At 41.4% G+C, this 25,786-nt stretch overlaps 1 protein-coding gene across 1 annotated transcript; it reads right to left on the minus strand.

The window, feature by feature from the left end:
• Window positions 1–18: 18 nt before the first annotated feature.
• On the minus strand, window positions 19–24,560 carry MCM6 (minichromosome maintenance complex component 6). Its single transcript, XM_060257140.1, has 17 exons — window positions 24,350–24,560; window positions 22,701–22,847; window positions 21,541–21,651; window positions 19,119–19,368; window positions 17,890–18,055; window positions 14,897–15,042; window positions 13,495–13,645; window positions 11,849–11,990; window positions 8,649–8,790; window positions 8,417–8,524; window positions 6,958–7,113; window positions 6,332–6,460; window positions 5,638–5,799; window positions 4,787–4,922; window positions 2,767–2,934; window positions 896–1,035; window positions 19–479 (listed from the first exon to the last, which is right to left on the minus strand). The coding sequence occupies exons 1-17, from the start codon at window positions 24,460–24,462 to the stop codon at window positions 366–368; spliced, it is 2,481 nt and encodes an 826-aa protein (XP_060113123.1). The 5' UTR covers window positions 24,463–24,560; the 3' UTR covers window positions 19–365.
• Between the last annotated feature and the right edge of the window lie 1,226 nt (window positions 24,561–25,786).

Consider the following 25,786-nt stretch of genomic DNA (forward strand, 5'->3'; position numbering starts at 1 on the left):
ACAGAAAGTCATTCTGAATCATGTAAATAGAGAATACTTTATTCATTTACATAAATAAAATTTTTAGGGGGAGGGAAATGTATAGCATAAAATTTTACCCTAGAACTAATCAAGCAATGCAAAATGTGCCTTTTAAATTAAACCCTGGTGCTTTCAGCTAACAGGACTTCTTGCTTGAAAGAGAGGCACAAACTATTATTTGTGTAAAGCACATTTGTGGGGATATTAAGGTTTGGCAGCCATTGCATTTTTAAAAGACAAAAAGGGGGGAGTCTGCGGCAAAGCCCTTCTGAATTAAGCAGCTACGTACACTGGTGAAGTGAGCACTGGTCTCTCACAGGAGACATGGCCCTGCTTCGTAGCCCCTAGTCTTCCAGTAAATAGTTTGGATTAACTACCAAGTAGGGGTCTTCATCGAAGCTTTCTCCTTCCTTTGAGTCCTTCAGTCCAGTCTGGGTGAGCTCAATTAGGATGTGGTCCTGAAACAGAGAGTCAAGCCATGTTTTATACTGCGAGGTGATACACAGCAAAGTCTTTACTTCCTTGTCATAAGTATACAGACTGGAAAAGTAAATACCACCGATTTGAATTAGATTTATTTAGGATTGATGCCTTAATTGTAATAACACTTTGATCTCTTCACCTGCTTGCAACGCAGGAATACAGATGCAGACCCCACTATTCGAGTGTGCTAAGCCTTTAAAAAAAGAGCTTACTTTTTGCTTGTGAATAAGTCCCTCTGAAGCAGAAGTACTTACAGCCATGTCATCATGCACAGGATAATACCAGAAAACAGCCACATCATTAAATTGTGTTTCACAATTTATCCCATTCTTCATCCAGGGGTCAGAATTGGATTTTGGCGCTCCCTGTGGCACAGCAAAAGCAGACTTACATAGTGGGTAAGGCGATGGATGACTTTCTCTATTATATTCTTCTTATTGATAAGTTCCTCTTCAGAATCTATTTCTGACTCAATTTCCTTTAGATACCAGTTGATAAGCTCACTTCTTCTTAAGACACTATCGTCATCTTCTGCAAAGAGAGTTAAAAAGTGCTGATATAACATTACATAATTCTTCATATTCAAAATAAGGATACACCTTATCCTAGAATTTTGTATTTTGTGAACAAAAATGTATCATAAGTAATAGTCATAATAAAACTGTGAATTTAATGGAATACAATGCATATACATATTATACATGTATATATACATTCTAGAATGCTATGCCCAACTGAAAAAGAATTAATGCCTTTTGGAACTTCTGGAGGCAGCTGTGTTCTGTTATTAAATATATCCTTCCAAGTGGAGTTTAGAAATTCACGTAAGAGGACCGTCAGCTCTTGAAAAAAGTCTTCTCAAAATGGTCATTATCGAATGTCCATCAGGATCTTGGATTTCTTCTAGCTGATGACAAAATATTGCATGGTCCTTGCTAATACCACAAGAATTTCCCCAGGTGGGCTAATTTTCACAGCCCACTATGAGGACTCTCCTTTATGTACTTTAGGTCAAGGAGGTCTTGTTGTTGATGCCAACTTTGAATAATGTATATTTTTGGAGATTGTTTTCATGAGTTAAACATACCTTAGAATGTATAACGCAGTAGAAAATAGACAATAATAGACTCACAAATTGTTGTATTTTATTAAATTCACTGTTTTATTATAAGACTATTACTTATGATACAATTTTGTTCATGGAATACATTGTGCTTTTCTCATATTGTTACCTGTTGTGATCTCAATTGTTATTTTGCTTATTCTGGAAGCTAGCTGCCTTGCAGCACAAGGACAGATTGTAGGATGATGCAGGTGGGATGAGGTCTGCTTGCTCGTACCCCAAAAGGGCATGGGAGGGTCATGCGCCCAGCTACCCAGACTCTAATGTCTGGAAACACAGAACGCTCTGACATTCTCACATCAATCATATTTCCGTTCCTTGTTGTAACTGAGGTATTTCTGGAACTTGCTAGCTTCTGTGAATTCTTGCAAGATAAGCAGAAACATTCTCCATACCAGATGCTTCCTGGGAGAATCTGTGTGTTGCTCTGCCTGGAGCTGAGATATTTTTGGACACCTGAAAAACCTATATAATAAAGGAAGCTTGCTCTGCAAGCTAAGCTGTTTCTCCTCAACACGCGTGTTGTGCGGTTCATTCCAACAACAGATGGGTTATAAATGTTTTAATAAGTAAATCCCATCTAATCCTTACAACAACTCTGGAAGGCAGGCCAGTGTTTTATCTCCATGCTGCAGTGTGGATAGGATGGACTGAAGCTGAGACAACATCAGCTTGACAAAGGCCCCCTGGTAAATTCACACCCGTGAACTCAGGACCGTCCAGCACACACTCCCAATAGGGCTCTCCCTGCAGTTGTTTCATGGTAGAGAAAAACAACTGCTTAGCAGAGGCATAACTACCATTCTGCCTGTGTTTATAGGTCTTTTAAAGCATTCAAAAGCTATTGTAACAATTCAGCAAGGAAGGACACCACTATGTTCTCTTTTAAAGGGGGCTGGTCCATAGCCAGACACAACGGCAGGGGTACAACTTCATGTCACCCTGACCTGGACTAGCCCAGGCAAGGCCAATTTTGTCAGATGTAGGAAGCTAAGCAGGGTTGGCTCTGGTTAATATTTGGATGGGAGAGGAAGGCAATGGCAAACCGCCTCTGTTTATCTTTCATTGAACCCCTACAGGGTTTTTCCCTTCTGAGAGGTGAGGCCTTCATTGGTTCTCTGACTTAAGTTTGCACTTACCTTCTTCAGCTTTCCTCAGGTGCAACACAATGAGGTTGGAGATTCTACGGTATTCAGGGAAGCTAAGCCTCAGGGAAACCTTAGGTGCTGAGTCTTTGTTTGACTCATCTGAGTGGTGGCCATTGATGCCATTCACCAAGCCATTCACAGCTAGAGTTTCTCCATCTCCTGTAAACATGGAAAGTTCATGCAAACATCAGATCAAGTTAAACAGCAAGGCACAAAACACCATAAACTTGACCCTGAACCAAACTGCATGTTTTAACCCAGAATTAACATTCAACATTTTGTAAATGCAGGTAGCTCCTTGACAGGTCAACTGGTGGCTTTCAGATGTCACACATCTTCTAATACCCTGGTGCCATCCAAGTTACGAACTCCCAAACAAAGTGTCCCCAGGAAATGCTTTTTGGAGAGGTGTCAGCATGAGTACAGGAGTACACAGACCAAGCCACCCTCCATCCAACCAAAAATGTGATCACTGGGTAGGACAAGCCTGCCCACCCTGCCATGGGAGCCACCCGCATACTCGAGGGTGCCCGCTTCCATCTGGCCCCACCCTCCCGCTATGGACTGTCAAAGTGTTCACTGGGCAGGGCCATACCCCCCCACCCCAAGCCTATTTCTCCTTGTGCCCACCACCTACTGACTGCTGGGTAGGTCAAACTTGCCCTCTCCCTGGGCCCACCCGATGTATTTCAATGGAGCACATGCAAATCAATTGACATTCCTAACTCCCATTATCTCTAATAATGTAGCCTCTCCCACAGAAAACAAAAAAACAGAATTGCAACAGGGAAGCAAAGGAAACAACCCCTTGGCTCCTGACTGTCAGTAAATCCCCCCACCCCCATGTCCACCAGCAAAGCTGTTTTGAGATAACAAGGACACTGCCTCCTCTCAAAGCCCCAACTAGAATGAACAAAGAAACCTTGTACTCCTCCAGCCCTTATATACACCCCCCTCCCCAAAATCAGGACAAGTAGAGATAGACATCTGTTATTGGCAAGCAGCACTGCCTATGAAGCTTGGAGGAATCCCTATTTGTGTTTCCATGACTGAAAAAACCAACTCTACTAGCATTTTCATTGAAAAGTATCTAGGTGTGATTTCTTTTCCGAGATGTTCCAAGCTGTGGCAAGAGCTTGGAGATTTCTGGGCTGAGCAAGTGGTTTTCAAGCTATGCCTTCCAAGCTTTGAACTGGGCAGTTTGTCCCAGACTTTGGCTCAGATTTCAGTCTGTGCCCATCCCTATACTGCTCAGCTCCAAAGGTTCAAACTCATAACTGAGCCACTTAAAATCACCATAAAGACTTGAGAATAATGGGGACTTTATTTGGCTTCTGGCTAGACAGGCTTTCAAACAATCCTCATTACAGCCATAAGGACTAAAAACATACTCTTCTGGAAAGGGAAGAATAATTCTTAGGATTCTAAACAGCTCTGTTGACTTGCAGACCAAGGCATATTATACTGTCCAATACTAGGAGGTCAAACTGTGGATTGGATCCAATGTAGCACTTCCATGACAGAAGAATTTGAGAGTTAAAAGTCTGGTAGCACCTGCTTATTTCCTCTTCCAGTTGCAAGCCAAAAAGCCCCACCAAATGCTGCCCCGCATAGGGATGTGCATGAGAGAAAAAGTCACACTCTGCAGATAGAACTCTATTCATCTACAGAAATGCTTCAGGATCCATTCCCATCCTCTCTTTTCCCCCAGCAATACCTTAAAACCCTCCAGGTGCCAATGATAAGTTTGTAGGAATTGCATGTACAAAAAGCCAAGTGGCTGGGAAACCTGCAATGAAGAGGGAAGGGGCAGCAATTTTGTCTGGCTTCTCCCATAGTAACCCTGTATGCCTTTTTGTCCACAAGTACTCCAACCTCTCCGGCATCAGTGCTTTAGTAATCAGGGGACCACTGGAGAGAAAGCAAAGAACTTTAAAATCCTATGCACGCAACAGGAAGTGGCCATAATAGGTAGAGCAATTATCTGGGGCTTATTTGTCCAAATACCTACCAGTGACTCTATCCTGAGCTTCAGGCTCTTCAATGGGCTGTTGCTCTTCTTGATCTAAATTGATATCTGGTGTCTCAACTCGGATGATAGATTTGTTCAATAACCGGAAGGCTTCTTTCACATGCTTTGGATGAACCTGGTAAGAATGTTTAAGAGTCAGATGAGCATAAAGAACTGTTTCTCCTGGAAATGGATGAAACATTCATACACTCCATCCTCCTATTACTTGAAAGAAAATGGTACGCTTTAGCGAAAACCAACCCTTAAATTCCCTATGACAACCAAAATGCATTCTTTGCTTCAAACAATTTTGTAAACCTCACTCAAGTCTCTTCATTTATTGCTCTTCAATTAGTTTATGTTGGCAAGCATCATTAGGTTTCCATGGAAGGTAACAGTACCAAAAAACAAGCTTTCACAGTAATTAACTCATTTCCCACTGCCTCTATCAGCCTAAGAGCCAGAAAATGGTCCTAATGAAGTCAATAACTAATACAAAATGCTTATACAACAATGAAAACACCCAATACAGGAGGTATCCTAATAAGATGGAAAGGAAAGTTAGTATTGTGCATGAAACTCAAAACCTTGGGCCCAAAATTTCATTAATATATATTTTGTTTCTTGGAACCCACACAGGTGTAAGTAGTTTTAACCATACAAGGTAAGAGCACCTTATCTGAAAACTTACAAAATAATGATTAATAAGTATTAAGGTGGAATATGAATGTATCCAGTAGACTTTCTCAGTTATGTGCGATACAGTACATTTTAAGAGAAGGAAACAGCCAGGGACATCCCTATCTGTAAGCACTCCAGGAAAGAGTGACCATGCCATCCAATTCAACTACCTCATCACAGCAATGCATTCGTGCCATTGCTTCTGACAGTCGAATCATGCTCTCCAGCTGTCTTACTGTGATTCTCCAGGATGATTTTGTAATGCCAGAGCCATCCCTCTGGCGCAGGCGCTTATAATGTTCAACTATGAAGTCTTCTGACTCTTTAGAAATCTGTCGGGAGAAGAAAACGTGATGAAAGCTGTGCCCACTTCCATCCCCTGGAAACTGCTTACTGCAAATTGGATTCGCTCTCTAAATTAAGACTCATCCTCACTGAGGATGTTCTCCACAGCTGAGAACGAAACGTCTGGAAGGAAAACTTTCTCCAGTAGAACACGGCACTTGATCCCAAAAGATTCTACAAAACCTAATGATGATGTTACCAGCTGTGAAAACCTGAAATCTTTGATAACTCAACCTTTTATTAACAATTTGCATGTACACTGTTACTTATTAGCAGAGATTCAGTTCAAATTACAACTGAAAAGCACTGTTTACTTGATCAGACAATGGAATCAGAGAACCACTACCACTCCCATTAAATCCCAGTTTATAGGCCATTCTAGTAAAGGAGACTGAGTTCTATTTGGGTTTTTAGCAATAACTGCAAGTGTGTCATCCGTGAAGTGACCTCAACAACACTCTGGATCAGTGAACACTGTGCTACACCATGCTGAGCTCCAGTTCTGGAGATTCTCATTACCTTGGGTTTAAATTGCCTGGCAAAGAGAAGGTACCTCCTGATATCATCTAGTGAATACATGCGGTCAATTGATTCTTCTATTCTGGAATGAAGATCCACAATGCGCCTAGCAATAGCATAATCTGTAACCTAGGCAAAAGAAATTCAGGTTAGATGGTGCTGTCCTGAAGGGCATAAACAAGATCAATAACAAACAGATGAGCAATGTGGTGATAGCAGGACAACAGCCACTAGGATTGATGTGTCATTACTAGATTCTGTATAATCATCACATCAGCAGCAGTTCCATTAAAACTGAATGTTAATATACAACTGGACAATATTCTGTCTCAATCAATGAAAACAGCTTTGACGTTTTCTCAGTCTCAATATAATTGTTACAGAATATGCCTTACATTTTTTTAAAAAAAACACCTGGATAACATTCTTACTAATAAACTTCTGAATTTTATAAAATCTACCCCTTAGTTGGCTGCTGAAAGAATACTAGATGCAAAGGTATTTCCACCCACATCTGCTTATGCAAGTAGTTACATATTTACAGAATTTTATCTTTACTTATAGCTTTATAATCTGCATATATTTTATTTACAATACTCTACATTCAATTGTGTCTTCTGCTTTACCTCATTGCATTCATCCACCAGAATGAAGAAAAGATCAAATCTGGACATGATAGGGGCAGACAGGTTGATGTTCTGCTTCAGAGACTTGGCTCTGTCGTAACGCCCGCCAACTGGGTTTGCTGCTGCCAAAATGGAAGTTCTGGCATTCAAAGTAGCCTGATGATAACAAGGAAGAGAAGCTTTTCTTAGCAAGCAGAACTTGTTATATGAAGAAATACATACTTTGGGGGGAAAGGATGATAACTTCCAATTGGGCTTGGGTATCTTTCTGATTAAGAACACCACATTCCAAAATCATAATAGGGGACAGTTGTCCATGAATAACAATAGCACATAGTTACAGTAATGGATTAATTACAGCATTTCCATTTTAAGTCTATAAAGACTAATTTTGACAAGCTAGCCTCTGTCCCTTGAAGAAATATATGCTGTTACAATTTAAAGCTGAAATCCTATAGTTTTTTTAATACTTAAATTTTTATTAATTTTTCTGAAATCCTATAGATAACATATGTTTTAACTAATCAACTTCACTGAAGTAACTAGATGCCATTGCACAGCCTGACAATTACGCCTGTTGTCTCAGAAGCACCACTGAATTCAACTGGTTACTCCAAAGTAAGAATGCACAGGATCACAAGCTTATGTACGCAAGGACCTTCATCACCTTTTCCTTGTATATCAGTTTATTTCCACTGCAAGCCATTAATATTTACCACTGCAAAAATATATAAGACTTTGGTATCAAGATAACCAATGTAACAGCAATACACTGAATAAGACCAACCTTCAAAGAATGGCCTCCAGCTGACCATCATATAAAAGCTGGGTTTTTAAAGCCAAAAGTGACAAATGTAGGTGTGTACACGCAAGAACCAGGAGGGATACCATTAGGAGAAAATCTGTCTTTATCATTTCCCACTGTTCTCCTTCCATAATGGGTCTCATAAATATTGCCTGAGGGATCTCCAGGGCTTGAATACAGCAGGAGCTCACATGAGCACAGCTCCTGAACTTCCAGCCAGGGTCTGCATGCAGTGGGGAGTTCTCACAGATCCCAAGGCATATGCAAATGAGATATGTTATTGAGCTCCTGCACCTTTTCCCCTACAAAATGACCCTGAATATCTCTATACTCTCGCAACTCTTATATAAAACAAAATGAGAAAATTCTTTATGTGCTAATGTAAGTACAGACATATGTCCGTAGTCAATATTTACCAAGCTTAATATTTGTTTATTTGTTTCAGAAGAAGAAATCTCTGAAAATAAGCACATCAGACTGATCTTCTAGGAGGGTTTTGTTGCAATACATAAGAAAATTTCCTTAGTTTTACTGATGGAATAATATTGATTCCCAGGGAAAGGGGTGGCAGGAGATAGAGGAGTCAAAAGCTCACCTGAGAAGCTCTCCCAAGCACCATGTACATTAATTCATCCTGCTGTTACTGCCATTTACCTTAACTCCAGCTTTAGTGATGGAGATAGTCTGCTGTTCCATTGCCTCATGAATGGCAACTTGATCTCTCACGTCCATTTTGTCAAATTCATCAATGCAACATACCCCCTACATAAAAAAGCAGAGACTGGATTTATCCACACCTGGTAGCAACAACAAAACAAAACAGCCTTCTCTATCTTTTGCCACAAATTTAGAGTGCTGAAGTTCTGCTGTTCCCCAGGACACTTACATTATCTGCCAACATCAGAGCCCCAGCTTCAATGACAAATTCATAGGACTCTTCATCTTTCACAACAGCAGCAGTCAAGCCAGCAGCGCTGGAGGCCTTTCCACTGGTGTACACAGCCCGAGGGCTGAACTCCTCCACGTGCCTGTCACGTTGAGCAATAAGAGATCAGGCTACCTCAACAATCCACGTCAGAAAGTTTACACCCCCCCCCAAAGAAAACAGCAGTGACAACAACAGTTATCCTATGGATCTTCACAGTGCAATCCTATGCAGAAGCCAATGGATTTATAGTGGAATAACTCAGCATAAGATTGCACACTGCAGGTCATCAGCACAGACAAAACAACTCTGGATATTATAAAAAGGGCAAGCAAGAATGGCCTCCAGCTGACCATCATATAAAAGCTGGGTTTTTAAAGCCAAAAGTGACAAACGTAGGTGTGTACACGCAAGAACCAGGAGGGATACCATTAGGAGAAAATCTGTCTTTATCATTTCCCACTGTTCTCCTTCCATAATGGTCTCATAAATATTGCCTGAGTGATGTCCCTGGGTCTTAGTTAATGTAGTGGTAAGATGAGGGAGGGTTTTTCTTTTGCAAACTTTCTCACCGTTTAAAATGAAATTCTCAAAAGGCATGCCACTGTTTGAAGAGGGGGAAATATTTTGCTGGCTGGTGGGTATGACTCATCTCCCAGGCATAAAGACAGCAAGTTTCATAGAAATATAAATGGCTCAGATCTCAGAAGCTAAGCAGGGTCAGCCTTGGTTAGTACTTGGATGGGAGACCAACAAGGATGTCCAGGGCTGCTATGCAGAGGCACGCAACGGCAAACTACCTCTGGACATCTCTTGCCTTGGAAGCCTTACGGGGTTGCTGTATGTCACTTGCGACTTAACAGCACTCTACAAGCACACACACACAGAGTCATGTGGAGGGAAACAGTCAGGCTGCACCTTAACAACAGAGCTTTAAGGGGTCAAGAGAAAGAACAGATCTTTCCTTTGGGACAGGAAGAGGAGAGTCTGTAAGGCCCTGCAAGCTCTCTTAAGGCTCTCAAAATCTCTTGGCCATTTTACTGCAGACTATTCTAAGCAGCTTCTTTGGACTCCATCTTGAGCACCTGACTCAAGCAGGAGACTCAGCATGGCAGTGTAACTCTCTTATTCCGAAGTCAGCACAGCAAAATATAGACAGTTTTGATGCCAATGTTGTCTGCTATACTACAATACTCTCACTGGTATGTGTAATCGAATATGCACACCGCACACCCAAGTACAACGTTGGTCTGGGAAAACCAAGTAAAGGTAACGTAACTTTGTTTGTTTTCAGTAATAAATGGACCCAGCAAGAACTTGTTCATTCTACTATGTTATCACTATCAGTATGTGATCAAATTGGCTGGGATAATACAATGGTGGAGGGGGAAAAACAGCTCTGTCAAAATTCATCAAATGGTGCCAAAACAGCAACAGGCTGGAAGGAGCAGTGACTTTGAGCTGGATAATGGAGCAAAAAAATGGGAAAGCAGAGGGGTTGCTACGCACCTTTGAAAGCATACCTTAAAAGGCTGGGTTTAACAATATTTAAAATATCTCTCTGGCATTTAGCCTGAGTAGCTGAGAAACAGACTTGCAGTGATTGGCTGGAACATTGCTCGAGCAACGGAAAAGTATCCTTTTAGGTTTGTTCAGCAAAAAAAAGATCACCTCAGGATTTTAGTCTGACCCAGGGAGTCTTCGAGAGAAGTCTTCAGTACACCAGTCTGAAGTGAAGACTGTGGGCTTAGGCTGGGCAGTTGTAAAATCAACTGGACGAGGGGCTGAGAGCGGCCAGAGTGGCTGGGCTCCTTGTGGGAGCTCTGAGTGGACTCTGTCTGGAAGAGGGAGTTTTCAAGCGGTTTGAAACTCTCCGAGGGAGATTTTGCCAGTGCAGCAGGCAATCTCCAAGTGCAAACTAGATCACACAAATACACACTGAGGGGAGAACTGGAGTCTGGTGGTCATCTGGGTTGCCCAAGACTCAGACCAGAGAACTAGCTGTGGGGCTGAGACGCATCGGTATAGAGGGGTGCGAGTCCTGGAAGATAGCTAGTGTGAAAGGGTCTGTGAGGGAGAATACTGACACTAGTCAGGAGTTCTCTATGTGTGTGTGGAAGAGTGTTGAGGTTTGTTATGTTTATGATTTGGCACTGCCAAAGTTAGGGTAAAACATCTGAAGAAACAGAATTCTGAGTGCCCAGAAGGCCTGTGTGAAGTAGAGTCTAGTGGGACTCCGAAATCTGCCTGATTAGTATCTACTCTCTGTAATTGATTTATTCTGCCAACCAGCTGCCTACTGATTTACCTTTTAATATTGAACAGTTATAATCAATATTATTTCATCCCTCTCCATTGCCTTTTGTTACCTAATAAATATTTTGTGGTTTTTGACTTTAAAACCATCTGGTGCCAATTATTAATAGTTCTGACAGGATTTCTGGGAGTGTTACTGAGGGACGGAAGGAAGGTGACTGGGGAGAAATTTAAAGTGATCGCCTCCCGAGTAAAGCCTCTGGACCGGCTCTCTCACAGCACTCATCTTCATACCAGGGTCACCCACAGCAATTTACTATTTTTAATATCCCTGATATGCTAAACACCTAGTTCGCAACTGAACTACAGAACCATCTTCAGGCAGGAAAAAAACAGTATTTTTCAAGCTTATTTCAAAATTCTAAAGCTTGTGTTATTGTGCTGAGGCTATTTTTGCTCCTATCTGCCGGTGCTACTTTTCCTATTAAAGTACAAGACTGACTGATAGAAAACAGAAGAGGCTGTTCAGTAAGTCATCTTGATTTGATCACAGTTCCATATGGCACATGACTCTGAACCAAGAGCAAATCAATGACATACTAAATATTTTGCTTCCTGCAGGAGGCCCTACTGCTCACAGGAGGCTCTTTAGATACAAACGGAAGCAGTGAGGATGGAAGGTGTGCATGTGAAGTCAATACACTGGCTTAGGGATTTCACCTACATGCTACGTTTTCAAAGCATGGAAAACCCAGTGTTCACCTGAATAATATGATGCAAATAACCTGCAACTTTCTCTCATGAAGTTAGTCTATACATATCCAGGCAGGCAGCCAATTAACTAGGTATAGTAAACTCTACCATTAAATGTATGAATGCAAATCTGACACTTAAGAAATACTTACTTAAGAAACTGACTCTTGGCAGTACTTGGATCACCAACAATACAGACATTGATATCCCCACGAAGTGAAGTGCCTTCAGCTGTTATCTTGGGAACTCCACCAAAGAGCATGAGCAGAATCCCCCGTTTCACTTCATCATTACCTGTGTCACAATAAGCAACAGTCTGGCTCATGGAATACTTTATAGAAGCTCCAGTTCAGTTGGTTTTACAGAATACATTATAGTTTTGTACCCTAGCTGCTGTCTGGAAATACACCAATGCATTAAAACATTGGTGGCTTCAAACAAGGCTTTGGGCATTCAATTTTTCTTTCTTTGAACACAAAGATAGTTTAAAAAGTTGCCATACTAGTGTTCTGACTTGAGCAGCATTTAGTGGTGTGTGTTGACAGAAACAACCTCAATCTCACTAATTTCACTGCTCTCTACAATATAGTAGACAAAGTCTACAGCTCAAAGTCACTGGATACTGGAACTCAAGGTGATTATAAAGAGGCTGGTACAAAGATTGTGATACAGATATCAACAGGAATGAGTCAGCTGAAACTGTCTGTGAACTGAGTCCAAACTTATGATATGCTATTAGGGTACAGAGGTTAGCAGGCACTATAAACATTACAAGCCTGCAATGTCATCTTGATTAGATTATAGTTCTGTTTATATTCAGTACTTCACAAAATAGATACTGGTTTAGCTCTTTTACAGCCTTTCAGAAATTGCATGGAAAAGAGCAACAGAGCTGTGTATCATCTGCATACTGTTGACAGCTTTATCAAAATCACGGAATCAGAGTTGGAAGGGATCTCCAGGGTCCAACCCCCTGCACAACGCAGGAAATTCACAACTACCTCCCCTCCACACAGCCAGTGCCCCCTGCAGGCTCCATGCCCAGAAGATGGCAAAAAAAACCTCCAGGATCCCTGGCCAAACTGGCCTAGAGAAAACTGCTTCCTGACCCCAAAATCTCCAGATGATCTCTCCCGGCAGTGTCATATAGATGTTAAAGAGCACTGGGGTCAAGACTGACCAAATTAAGGGGCCAAAATTTGTGCACCACCTTGTGGTACCCACCTTCCAGTAAGGAAAACAGGGAATGGAGTACAGATCCTCCAAGGCCCAACTCCATCAGACAGCTCAAAAGGACACCATGGTTGATGGTACTGACAGCTGTTGAGAGATCTGGGATGACTGGTACAAACACATTTCCCTATGGGTCACCCGGCATAGATCACCTAATATGGTACCCAAGGCAGTTTCTGTGCCACAGCTAGGCCTCCATCCAGACTAAAAAACATCTAGACACTCAAGTTTCGTCCAGCAATATCTGTAATTCTTTAGTCACCATCATCTACAAAATATTCCCTCCAAAGTGAAGCCTATAATTATTCAGATCCATGCTGTCTGACAGTTTCTTTGGTAAAGATCCATCTATAGCTACCTTAAACAGCCTCTGATAACAGCAATAGCAAATGTAATTCAAACATTCTAGCTGTTCTAAAACCTCTTGATCACCAGGATGACCAAATCTTTATGAAAAAAGCTAAATATTCTACATGAGGCGTTCACCCAGCTCAAAAGCTAGGAGTTATTCTAAATTCTAGTCACCATCACTTACTATCATGAATGCAAGATAATTAGATCTTACCGTGTACAGTAGGAAAGAGGCTGGTACAAAGATTGTGATACAGATTTTTATCCTGGCTCATTTCAAATACTTTTTCCCATTCCTTGACTGACATCTGGTTTTTAATGCTTTCTGCAGTCTGCTCCTCATCTCGAAGCTCTTTTCCTCCAAACTAAACAAAGAAGGTTCCGGGGTGGGGAGGAGAAACATGAGCAATGAAAAAATAGTTAGGGTTAGAAAACAACTTCGAATGCCTAAGCTGTGAGGCAAGGATGGAAAATATTCACCACAGTGAGAAACATTCTACCCCAGCCCCTGAAGAATATTTATGGGTTGATGTACGCATGCAAAAGAACAAGTTGGTGGTGAACTTTATCCCTGTGGAGATACCATTTTTGAAGGCCAGAGTTACTTAGACTTGGGTTGTGGAAACCTGGGTTCAGATCCCCGTTTCGGTCTACAACTCACTTGCTGACCCCTTTGTGCTAACCTAATTTACAGGTCGTTGGTGAAGAAAAAATAGGACCACTCTATCCACGTATGTGACCTTGAGCTCAGAAGAGGAGTGAGATATAGATGAGAGGAATGAATGTTCACAAAGGGTTTTTGTTTTGTTTATAAATCTCTTCAGTTTGAAACCTAGCTCATGAAAACTCAAAGCTGTATCCCAGCACTCTCTTGACTGTGCTCATTTTGCAGAATGGAAGCATAAAAAAATACAGTATTCAATTAAAGTTGGTGCACACTTCAGCCTTCTCCTTCTGCAGCATGGATAGATCCAGAACAGAAGAGTTACAAAAAGTCAATGAAACGGCAAGATTCATTATGAGGTTAGTTTAGTCAATGCCAGCTCTGAATTAAACATAAACCCAGCAAAACAAAAGAAACAGTGTATAATGATATGAACCAAAAAATAATGTGTTTAAGGAAACATCAATTCAAAATGACCTCCATTAAATATAATTTATGCAGAGATGGTTTCTGAATCAGCATGGAGAGAAACAAGTGCAAGCACCAATATATTAATGGAAGAAAATTAAGACTGCAGATTTATACCCTACCCTTCTCTCAGAACCAGATTCAGAGCAGCTTACAATCTTCTATACCTTTCCCCCCCCCACAACAGACACCCTGTGAGGTGGGTGGGGCTGAGAGTGCTCTCACAGCAGCTGCCCTTCAAGGACAACTCCTGCGATAGCTATGGCTAACCCAAGGCCATTCTAGCAGCTGCAAGTGGAGGAGTGGGGAATCAAACCCGGTTCTCCCAGATACAAGTCTGCACACTTAACCACTACACCAAAAGGAAAATGTTGCAAAGTGTAAGCCTCAGAAAATTAGCAGAGGGTAAAAGGCATTCAGGTACACAAAATCCCACCATCTTCAAGAAAATTCTGTAAAGCTACTTTCCCCTAGTAAGACTTACTCTTGGATTTGTAGGTGCAACGTAGCAGGCCAGAAAGACCAGTTTATAGGACAGCTCTCTGACTCCAAGAGCACGAAGTCCTCTGATACCTTCTGTTTCATAACCTTCTTTCCCACTCACACGAGATCCAGTTTCTGCCCTTACACCTGGAATAGTAAGGCCAAGAATGTGTGGTTATTTCACAACTTTCGTGTTAACTTCCATTCCTTCTACAACTATACCAGTTCAGAATAGAAAAGGGTGACTGCATGTATGTACATTAAGAACTTTTTGCACATGGTGAACTATCTTTCCCCCCTTTCTCCCTGCAACTTGGTGACAGTGATCCATGCAACAGTCACTTCCAGATTAGATTAACTTGCTCTATGTGGGCCTACCCTTGCACCTAATTTGGAAGCTGCAGGGGATGCAGAACACAGCAGCACGCTTACTGACTGTGATGCCTTTACGGGTGCATATTCAGCCGGTCCTCCGTGCACTGCACTATCTGCCAATAGAGTTCTGAATCAGGTTCAAGGTTTTGGTTTTAACCTTTAAAGCCTTGAATGGCCAGGGACAAACATACCTGAAGGACTGCCTCCCTTATGTCCCACAAAGAGCCTTAAGATTAGCTAAGCAAGGCTGGCTGGTAGTCTTTGCCCTCCAAAAGGTCTGTTTGGACATATGGACATATGAAGCTGCCTTATAGTGAATCAGACCCTTGGTCCATCAAAGTCAATATTGTCTACTCAGACTGGCAGCGGCTCTCCAGGGTCTCAAGCTGAGGTTTTTCACACCTATTTGCCTGGACCCTTTTTTGGAGATGCAAGGGATTGAATCTGGGACCTTCTGCTTACCAAGCAGATGCTCTACCACTGAGCCACCATCCCTCCCCTAAGGTTGTTTGGTTTCTACAACCTGGTGGAATGAGCTCTCCATAGAGATCAGGGCTCTGCAGAATCTGCTAAGTTCCACAAAGCCTGTAAGACCTGGAACTGGGGAGGAAGGTAAAGGAGATTGTGAGCCGCTCTGAGACTCTTTGGAGTGGAGGACGGGATATAAATCCAATATCATTATCTTCTTCTTCCCTTCTATTAAGGCTAAAAGCATTGGTATTCATCTCCAATTTTTAAAAATGTATTCACTTTGGTATTTAAACCCTGTCACGATGAGTAAAATCTCTAGGGTCTCAAGTCCAGATTGTTGGAGGAATTGTAAAAGTAAAGGCTCCCCATATCATACGTGGTGGGAATGTCCCACAGTATCAAACTTTTGGAATAAAATGGTAGAGCAAATAAAACATATTCAATCTAATCATTCCAGTGGATTTTAAACTTCTTTTATTTGATATCTGGCCTGATCAATTGGTGAGTAAAGATCAGAAATCGTGAATCTCGACAATGTTGGCGATAGCTCGTATGACGATTGCTAAAAATTGGAAACCCCTACATACTCCCACGATTGAAATGTGGTATGATAAGTTATGGGACTGGTACGTAATGGGTAAGACAATGGATAACCCTTTCTTTGAAAGTGATACTGATTTGGCTATGGATTATAATTTGCTTTGGGCCCCGGTTTTGGAATTTTTGGGAATATTTCTTTTTTGCCTAATAGAATAAATGGTAGAATTCCTCTTAATTCTTAATATCTAGCATATTATGTATTGTTTTTGTAAACTGTCTGCTATCCAATGATCTAAATTGTACTCTTGTATGTTGGATTTGTATTTCTGTTGTTTTCCCTATGTTCCCCTTGTGTTGGTTTGGATTCAATATAATAACAATAAAATTTAAATTAAAAAAAAAATAGTAACAAATTTGAAGGTTTTACAGACTGATGCTTTATGCAGATGATACTGTAAACTTTCTAACCGGTATCTTGGAATCTAACGTTCAGTTAAACTCTATTATTTGTTCCTTTTCAGGTGTATCAAGCTTATAGCTAAATATAGGGGAAAAAAGTTATTTAATGGAGCCCTGTCAAGTCTAGATCCTTCAAACGGAATAAAAAAGATGAAGGTGACTGAGGAAAAAAAGCCTGTAAGATGGAGCCCTTCCATCAGGGTTTCAGCTAAGCACACGGACACTTAATAGACTGGCCCCTCCTGCTGCAACTAACTCAGACTTGCTCTTTAATTGCTCATTAATTATATAAATTGAACTGATTTAGAGCCAGAATTTTAATGAGCAGATTTAGGGATCTATCGCCATCTTGTGGTTCTATATTGTTTATGTACTGTCTTATATTGAGAAATTTTATATCTTATTTTTTATGTTAAATTATATATTGTATTTTATTCTATTCATAACCCATCCTGAGCCTGCTTTGGTGGGTTGGGCAGGATAGAAATCCCATAAATAAATAAAAATAAATATCTTTGGGAGTGGTAACTCAGCCTTGCCCCGATGGGCAAGTTTTCTGCTTGCAGGAGCCTTTTATACAGGGTACAGATAAACACACAAGCCTCAACCTTCTTTCCACAGAAGCCACTTCTTTCCACTATTCTTTGCTCTACTACAGGGGTGGGGAACATCAGGCCCAAGCCCCCCCCCCCCCCTCTCATGGGCATTGTGAAGAACTGTTGCTGGGATATGTGGGTGCCTTTAAAGGTCTGATGGGAGCAACTGAACGGGGTGGGGGGTGGCAGGGTGTGTGTGTGAGCCAGCTACCACCAGTTCAATTTGCATGTGATTATCTCAGATGGTGTGGCCTAATATGCTAATGAGTGTGCAACCTAATATGCTAATATTAGGGGATGTGGTCTAATATGCTTGGACCTAGGCATTTGCCTAGGGTGGCGGGTCTGTGTGTGTGCTGAATTAAGCTCTCCCCACGTGACTTCAAATAGAAAAACAATTATTTGCATTAATTTTACTGGCCTGAATCATTCTCCCTCAGCGGTGCACTGTTTTTTAAGTTGATAATTTTGTATGGCCCGCAAATGATGTTATAAATATATATAAATGGCCCTTGACAGAAAAAAGGTTCCCCACCCCTGCTCTACCACGAACCTGGGGTGGAGAGTTGGGCCACATCAGGCACAACAATGAGGGAACCTGTGAAGTCACACTTGTCCCCAGCCTGAGCAGATTCTACAGCTTCAGCACGCAAGATCACCTCCATGCTGCGAGGAATGCTTCCCCGGGGCAGCTCAGCCTGCATTTCCTGAATACGAACCTGAAATGGGGAAAAAAGAGGAGAATACTAAATGTGCTTTGCTGAAATGGAGCGTGCGCAGCTATTATCTGGAAGGGTTAAAGTCAAAAGATTCTAGCACTTAGGCTGAAAACATTTTGGATTCCGAAGTACCATCTCTAATTTTTAAGCGTGCAGAGAATTTTTAAGTTTCTAGTTACCAGAATCAAGCTTGTAGAAGCTCAGGTGACTGATTCAGGTACTCAGGAGTTTTTTAGTCATTTCAAATGATGAAGAAAGCAAAACAGCAGAACTGTTAAGCAGATTGCCTTGAATGTTTAAACATCCCCACTAAGCAGAAAGTGAGCCCCAAGAGAAAAAACACCATCAGGAAAGGAGACCCATTTCTCGATAATAAAGGAAGTTACTATTAAAAGCTAATTTTTTCCTCAGCATCTGTGTTTTAAAAAAGTGATGAGGAACTTATAAACAGCATTTTTCAAAATTTCACTTTGTGTATGGAAGTTATATGTATTGTCTTGTGCTACTTTGAATAAATAAAAAGTGAAAAAAATCAGTTTGAGAGTGCGGTGTACTGATGTGCAGAAATATGGGTGGTCTAATGTAAGCCTATGCAACAATCAAATGCATGTTCCAAATGCATGTTCCAACTGAGGATTCTGAAGGATTCTGAAACTGTTAATGCCCAAATGCTAAAAGCTCTCTGAGAAGACTGCACACAAACTGTGTGCAACTGTTGATGTCAAACATTAAACACATCATCTTACATGCTGTGCCTTTGGTGTTGCAGGAAGACTAGATAGTTGAATAGCTTTCTCATTAACAGAAAATGTTTGATAGCTCCAAAGATAAATTATACACAAACATAATATTTTACTTGAATTATGAAACAGGCAAACATAAAAACTCCCAAGTCTGAAAACCCTGCTTATTCTTAAAGACACATGTCAGGATTTTACAACAGATTATATGAAAGAAGAACCACCTGTTTTGCAATGACATACTGAAGATACCCTTAAAAGACCAGCCTTTTATAAGATCCTATTTGTATCTTAAAAATACTATTGGAAGGAAAATGAAATACCTTTTGAAAGTCAACAAATCGAGATTTGTTGGTGTCCAGGAGGAACCGTCTCCGATTGGCACAGACTGGGTTTTTACAGATGTTGGGCTGTGTATACTTGAACTGCTGCTCCACATCTTTTATTATTGTTTGGCAATCCAAACAGAGGAATGTTCCACTGACAAGCTCTGGGTGAACTGGGTGTGTGCGGACTACCTGCCCACTGATACGCATTAGTGAACCAATTCGAGTAGATGTTAGTTCTCTAATTCTGCAGGAAGAAAAAGCAAACATGTCCTTCTCTTTTAAGAAAGGATCCACACAATCAGATAACAGCTGCATATGTACCACTCCACTTCTCTGTTGTCTAAGGCAAGCAAGAAACGGCAAGTACAACCTGTTTAGTAACTACCAAGAGCTGAGCACCTGCTGTGCTGACATTATTCATCTGCTAGCCAACAGATGCATCTGCTGCATTGATTTCCATGACACAAGTACACAATCAGATCTTTAGAAGGGGAGTTGGAAGGAGAACTACTACATGTTAGCATTGTTCCCCATGACTTTAATATTTCAGTAGGATGTTTTATTCAACCTGAGTCAAACGGAAATAAAATATGAGATTATCTGAAGTAATGCACTCAACTGAGATTATCTAATACAACTGGCACAAGCAAGCCATGCTTCAAAGCTGTACTTCCAGTAAGATGTGGGGAAATTTTTTTTAAAAAAACCTGTAGACATATGGAAATAGCTTGCCCCCAGCCTATGTGACTTAAAAAATGGAAAGAGAGTCATTAAACTTTAATTTACAAATTACAGAAGCTGAGGCATAGAGAAGGGAGATGTTCCACATTCTTGGTTTCCCAGTTTTTGGCAACATCAGAAACAAGGAGCATAGATCCTGAAAACAGAAATTATGATAGGGTGCAGTGTTTTGTACCATCTGGTCCTTCTGCCATCACCTGTACACAGCACCCACTACCCCATTTAGGTAGACTTATTTTATTCACTGAAGACAGATTCAGGTGGGTAGCCATATTCATCTGAAGTAGCAAAACAAAATTTGAGTGCAGTGGCACCTATAAGACCAACAAAGTTTTATTCAAGGTAAAAGTTTTCACATGCACACACACTTCTTCAGATTCACTGAAATGGAAGCTGCCAGTCTATATATATATAGGTAGAGAATGAGCAGTAAATTAGCATGCAACGTAATAAAGTTGTTGATCCTTGAATCTGTCAACCAACTTTATTTTGCTGTATACTAATCTGCCGCTCACACTCTACCAATATGTGTGGACTGGCAACTTCTGCTCACCCTCTACCTATACATGTGGACTAGTGCCTTCCATTTCAGTGTATCTGAAGAAGTGTGCATGCACACGAGAGCTCATACCTGGAGTAAAACTTCGCTGATCTTAAAGGTGCCACTGGGCTCAAACTTTTTTCTTATTATTTTATTCACATTATTTATAGAGCGCCTTCCTCACTGAGACTCAAGGCTATTAAGTTAACATAATCAACAGGATGGGATGTCCAATAAACAAATACAATAAAATTTGTATTGCAGAAATCTGGAAACAACCAGAAATTTGATATTGGAATTAAAGAAAAGAATAAGTATTAACATGACATGTTCTATTGTATTTGTATGATGCAAAATTATATAGTAACAGCCTACCACTTACTCCTGTAGTCAGTATGATCTACACACAGTAGTATAGACAGCAGTTCCTAAACCTTTACCCAAGTAGTTTTCTAAACCATTCTGTACAGTGTGGCTCTACTACCTGTGCAGAAAAGCCCTTGTGAATAATTCAGTTTCACATAGTTTGTGGCAAGTCAAGAGAAATGACATGCACAACCAGTTTCCGATTTTGTCCATTTGTAGGATGGCAGCTGTAGAAGACTGTGCTCAGGTGAGAGAAACTGAGATGGTGGAGCACAGGGAGAGGGGCAATCCCGGAGATACGAGCGATATGAAGGGTTTTGAATGTGATAAACAGCATCTTCAATTAAGCTTGGTAACTGATGGGCAGCCAAGGGAGTGACTGCAGAATGGGACTCATATGCCTGCTCCCATCTAGCTCCTGATAACAGCCAAACTAACAATAATGGCCAAGCTCCCATAGTAGTTTCCTGCTAATAGTCTCCAAGCTGGTTTTCATGGGAAACCAATGTAAAGAGCTTTGCAGTAGTCTAGTCTTCATGTTACTGTGGCATGCACCCAAGTGGTCAGATCGGCTATGCCAGGGTATCAAGATGAAGTATCAGTACTGTAATCCTGCGATATGAATCTTCCAGCAGTGCTAAATGAGAAGGGCCACGTGGAAGCATTCTCAGAAACAAAATGTGTCATTGCTACATCATTTGCTCACTACTAATATCTTAATCCATATTTACAGCGTCAGTTTAATCTAAGCTTCTGAATGTTTCTTACTTGTGCCTGGTAGGTAGATCTTGGAAAGCAACATAGAAGTCTTTGTTGGGAGGGACATTTCCATGGTCTTTGGCAAAAGTCTTCACAGCCCGACACAAGAAAGGATAGACTCTAAAAAAGGAGAGGAGATTTTTAGTGAAGCAACATGTTTGAGCCCGTGATTTAAGTCAGAAACATTTAATGCTTTTCCAGACTTTGGCATATACTGAAGAAAAAACTTAACATAGGTGTGAGATAGAAAGGCCAACATAAATGTGAAACTGCAATTCAACAAAGCCACTTGCCTCCTCTTCCAATAAGAAAGAACTCGCAAAAACTTTAAAGGGTTAACTTCAAAGCTATCATACTTGCCTTTAATACCATTGAATATATTTTGCATTGTTAACATTTCTGTGCCAGAAACACAAACTAGATAGAGATTGACTCACATATCTTGAGAACATGACATGAGATGGCTGTGAACACCAGCAAACTCATTTATAAGAAAGTGCTCTACATTCCTTGATAAAGAAAACTAGTGTGATGTGGTGCTTGGATCAGACAGGCACAGGTTTGAATCCTCACTGTTATGGAAGTTGGCTTGCTAACTGTGAATCAATCATGAACTCTCGCTGTAACCTACTACCTCACAAGGTTGTTGTGATAAGATGGAGAGCAAAATGATGTCGGTTGCTCTGTATCTTCACTGGGGAGAAGGAAAGGTCCCCTGTGCAAGCACCAGTCGTTTCTGACTCTGGGGTGATGTTGCTTTCACAACGTTTTCACAGCAGACTTTTTACGGGGTGGTTTGCCATTGCCTTCCCTAGTCATCTACGCTTTACCCCCAGCAAGCTGGGGACTCATTTTACCGACCTCAGAAGGATGGAAGGCTGAGTCAACCTAGAGCCGGCTACCTGAAAACCCAGTTTCCACTGGGGACCGAACTCAGGTCGTGAGCAGAGCTTAGGACTGCAGTACTGCAGCTTTTAACACTCTGTGCCACGGGGCTCTTATACTGGGGAGAAAGGTGAGGTATAAAAGAAACAAGTAGATAAATATTACTGAAAACCTTTTCAAATACAGCCCAGGATGGTAGAAGCTAGTGATAGTTAATCCAGCAACTCAATAAAATGTTATTAGCTTTGAACAACAATGCTAGTTGACCTGTGGGATATTCTTACCTATAGAACTCTTCCTGGATTGTGGTAGCAAGCTGTTGATTGAACTGCTCCAGATCCACAAAGCTTACAATTAAGGTGTTCCTCTCTGGGCGGATCAGCTCTTCTGCATCATGCAAGTATTTAACTTCTCCATCACTGTTTTGGAATCTGAAAAAAGGAAGGATTTTAAGAATAGCTTCTGCAATTGCATTTTCCAAGAAGCAATTGCATACTATTATTATGTACATTATGTAATAAAACTACTAAAAAGGGATTAAATATTATAGTGAGAAAACTGTTTCTTCTTTTATGATTACAAATGACACTCTATTTTGCTAAACCAAACTTACAGGCTGTAGTGTAGAACAAAGGCTGAGCCCAGTGGCACCTTCAAAACCAGCAAAATGTACAAAGCAAAGGACTCCTACTTTGTTCTGCTGCTTCAGACCAACATGGCTGTAGGATAGAATATTTACCCAGCTGGTAGTTTCCTCTGTGGTTAAAACACCCCCTTTGCATACATTGAATATTAAAGAGGCTTAACTTACAGGTCAAAAATTACTGTATTATCATACTCTTAACATTACATTCAGCTGATCAGGTAACTAAAAAGCCACCCCCAGTTAAAGGTTTAAATTATACTGGTATAATTACTGCATGTTAAAAGAAATGCAGCAAGAGATTTTGAAACCCAGCATTAAGGCCTACATTCAAATATTTCTCACTGAGTTAAGAACATAAGAGAAGCCATGTTGGATCAGGCCAGTGGCCCCTGCAGTCCAACACTCTGTGTCACAGAGTGGCCAAAAAAAATTAGTGTGTGTGTAATACACACACACTGTGGCTAATAGCTACTGATGGACCTCTGCTCCATATTTTTATCTAACCCCCTCTTGAAGGTGGCTATGCTTGTGGCCGCCACCACCTCCTGTGGCAGTGAATTCCACATGTTAATCACCCTTTGGGGGAAGAAGTAGTTCAACAGGAATCTACTTTTGAGTAGAATGGGCATAATGTTGCAGTCTGATTCTATACCTGCTTACTCAGAAATAGTTTTGGAAATCTTAAAGTGATTGAGGAGTATGTATTCATGGAATTGGAACTTTCAAAAAGCTTTTTTCCTAAGACTGAAACATTTACTTCTGGCAAAATAGAAAACACCTCACACTGTATTCTGCAAGAGAAGTTTCTGTATTCCTGGAAACGAAGCAGGGCAATACTGCTACAACTACCACTGTTGGGAGAAAGAGGTAACAGAATACAATAATGAAGCTCAGTAAACCTTAAAACGCAATTTGATGGACACAGACAGAATAGTATCTGTAGGGACAGGGACTAGTCACAAGATACAAGTATCTAGCACGGAAACTTTACCAGTCCGATTTAATTTTAGCAACCGAAAATAGTAAATGGACAGTATTCACCCCCACCAGCACGGCCAGGTCCCACGCGTGCTCCATAGAACAGTCCACTGAATCGAACAAGGATTCAGCCAAAGGAAAGCGTGCATAGAACAAACCTAAGCAGATCTCGTGCTATTCAAATACGAAAAGTGCTTTTAAGATTGCATTTTGCTCCCGGCGAAGGGGTGTGGGATTAAAACGCTATTACGGAAGCATCCCACAGGGAACTGCCCAATCCGGGCCCTCCCCACCCAACCTGCCGCTCACTCTTCAAGGAAGTCCTGGAACAGTTTCTGGCACTTCTCTACCACCTCGTCGCGGATCGGTGCAGGCCCTTCGCCCGCTGCCAGCCCAGCCTCAGCCGCCGCTACCAAATCCATGGCAGCTCCTCCGACACAGACAAAGGCAGACCTTCGCGCCACCAGCGGGGCCCGCGTGGCTCCGCTAACCAATCAGAAGCTTCAGCCAGAAACATCCCGCCTCCTTCGAACGTTCCCGGGGAAAATTGCGCGCCAAACATGACGCAAGAAAGCGGAAGGAGGAGGTGGCGGAAGCGACGTGAAAAGGACGTTCTGCCTGGGAGTCCGTAGCTTGGCTTCACCTTAGGAACGCCGGGAAACGTAGCTAAAATAGTAATTTACTTTTCTGGTAAATATGAAATACAGGAATGCAAACTAAAGCTGAAAAGTCTTTAGGAATTTGCTGACTTTGTTTCATTGTTGCGTCGAGCGCCTGCCTGATTGTTTTTGTGAAGCAGCGCCTTTCTTAACTCCACGGGGGTGCGGCATGAAAGTGAGGCTCTTCCCGTGTAGATCTTGTTTTTGAATGGGGCTGTTGTTTCGAGTTCCACATACCCTGTAGTAGTTCAGATTCTTCTTTTCTCTGCCTATCATTGTGTATTGAATTAACATTTATTATGAAAGAATTATTGTCCAAATATGCCTGGCGACAGACGCAGCATCTTTTCTTTGCAGTTAGATCCTCTGACTGTTCTTCCCCCAGCACTGGGGAGCTACAGTTCATTGAGGGAACCATGAATGCCACCATGTACTGTGACATACTGAAGCAGAGCATGATCCCCTCCCTTCAGAGACTGGGCTGCAGGGCAGTATTCCAACATGAGAACGACCCCAAACACACCTCCAAAACGACCACTGCCTTGCTAAAGAAGCTGAGGGTAAAGGTGATGGACTGGCCAAGCATGTCTCCAGACCTAAACCCTATTGAGCATCTGTGGAGCATCCTGAAACGGAAGGTGGAGGTGCGCAAGGTCTCTAACATCCACCAGCTACGTGACGTCATCATGGAAGAGGACTCCAGTGGCAACTTGTGAAGCTCTGGTGAACTCTTTGCCCAAGAGGGTTAAGGCAGTGCTGGAAAATAATGGTGGCCGCACAAAATATTGACACTTTGGGCCCCATTTGGACATTATCACATAGGGATGTACTCACTTTTGTTGCCAGCAGTTTAGACATTAATGGCTGTGTGTTGCGTAATTTTGGGACAGCACATTTACACTGTTATACAAGCTGTAGATTCACTACTTTACATTGTAGCCAAGTGTCATTTCTTCAACGTTGTCACATGAAAATATATACTTAAATATTTACAAAATGTGAGGGGGTGTACTCATTTCTGTGACATACTGTATAGTGTTCCTACGGAACATGGAGAAGTTTGCTCCAGGAAGACTCAAAAAGAATT

This window comes from Heteronotia binoei, chromosome 16 (assembly GCF_032191835.1).
Source record: "Heteronotia binoei isolate CCM8104 ecotype False Entrance Well chromosome 16, APGP_CSIRO_Hbin_v1, whole genome shotgun sequence".
Classification (NCBI taxonomy): Eukaryota; Metazoa; Chordata; class Lepidosauria; order Squamata; family Gekkonidae; genus Heteronotia; species Heteronotia binoei.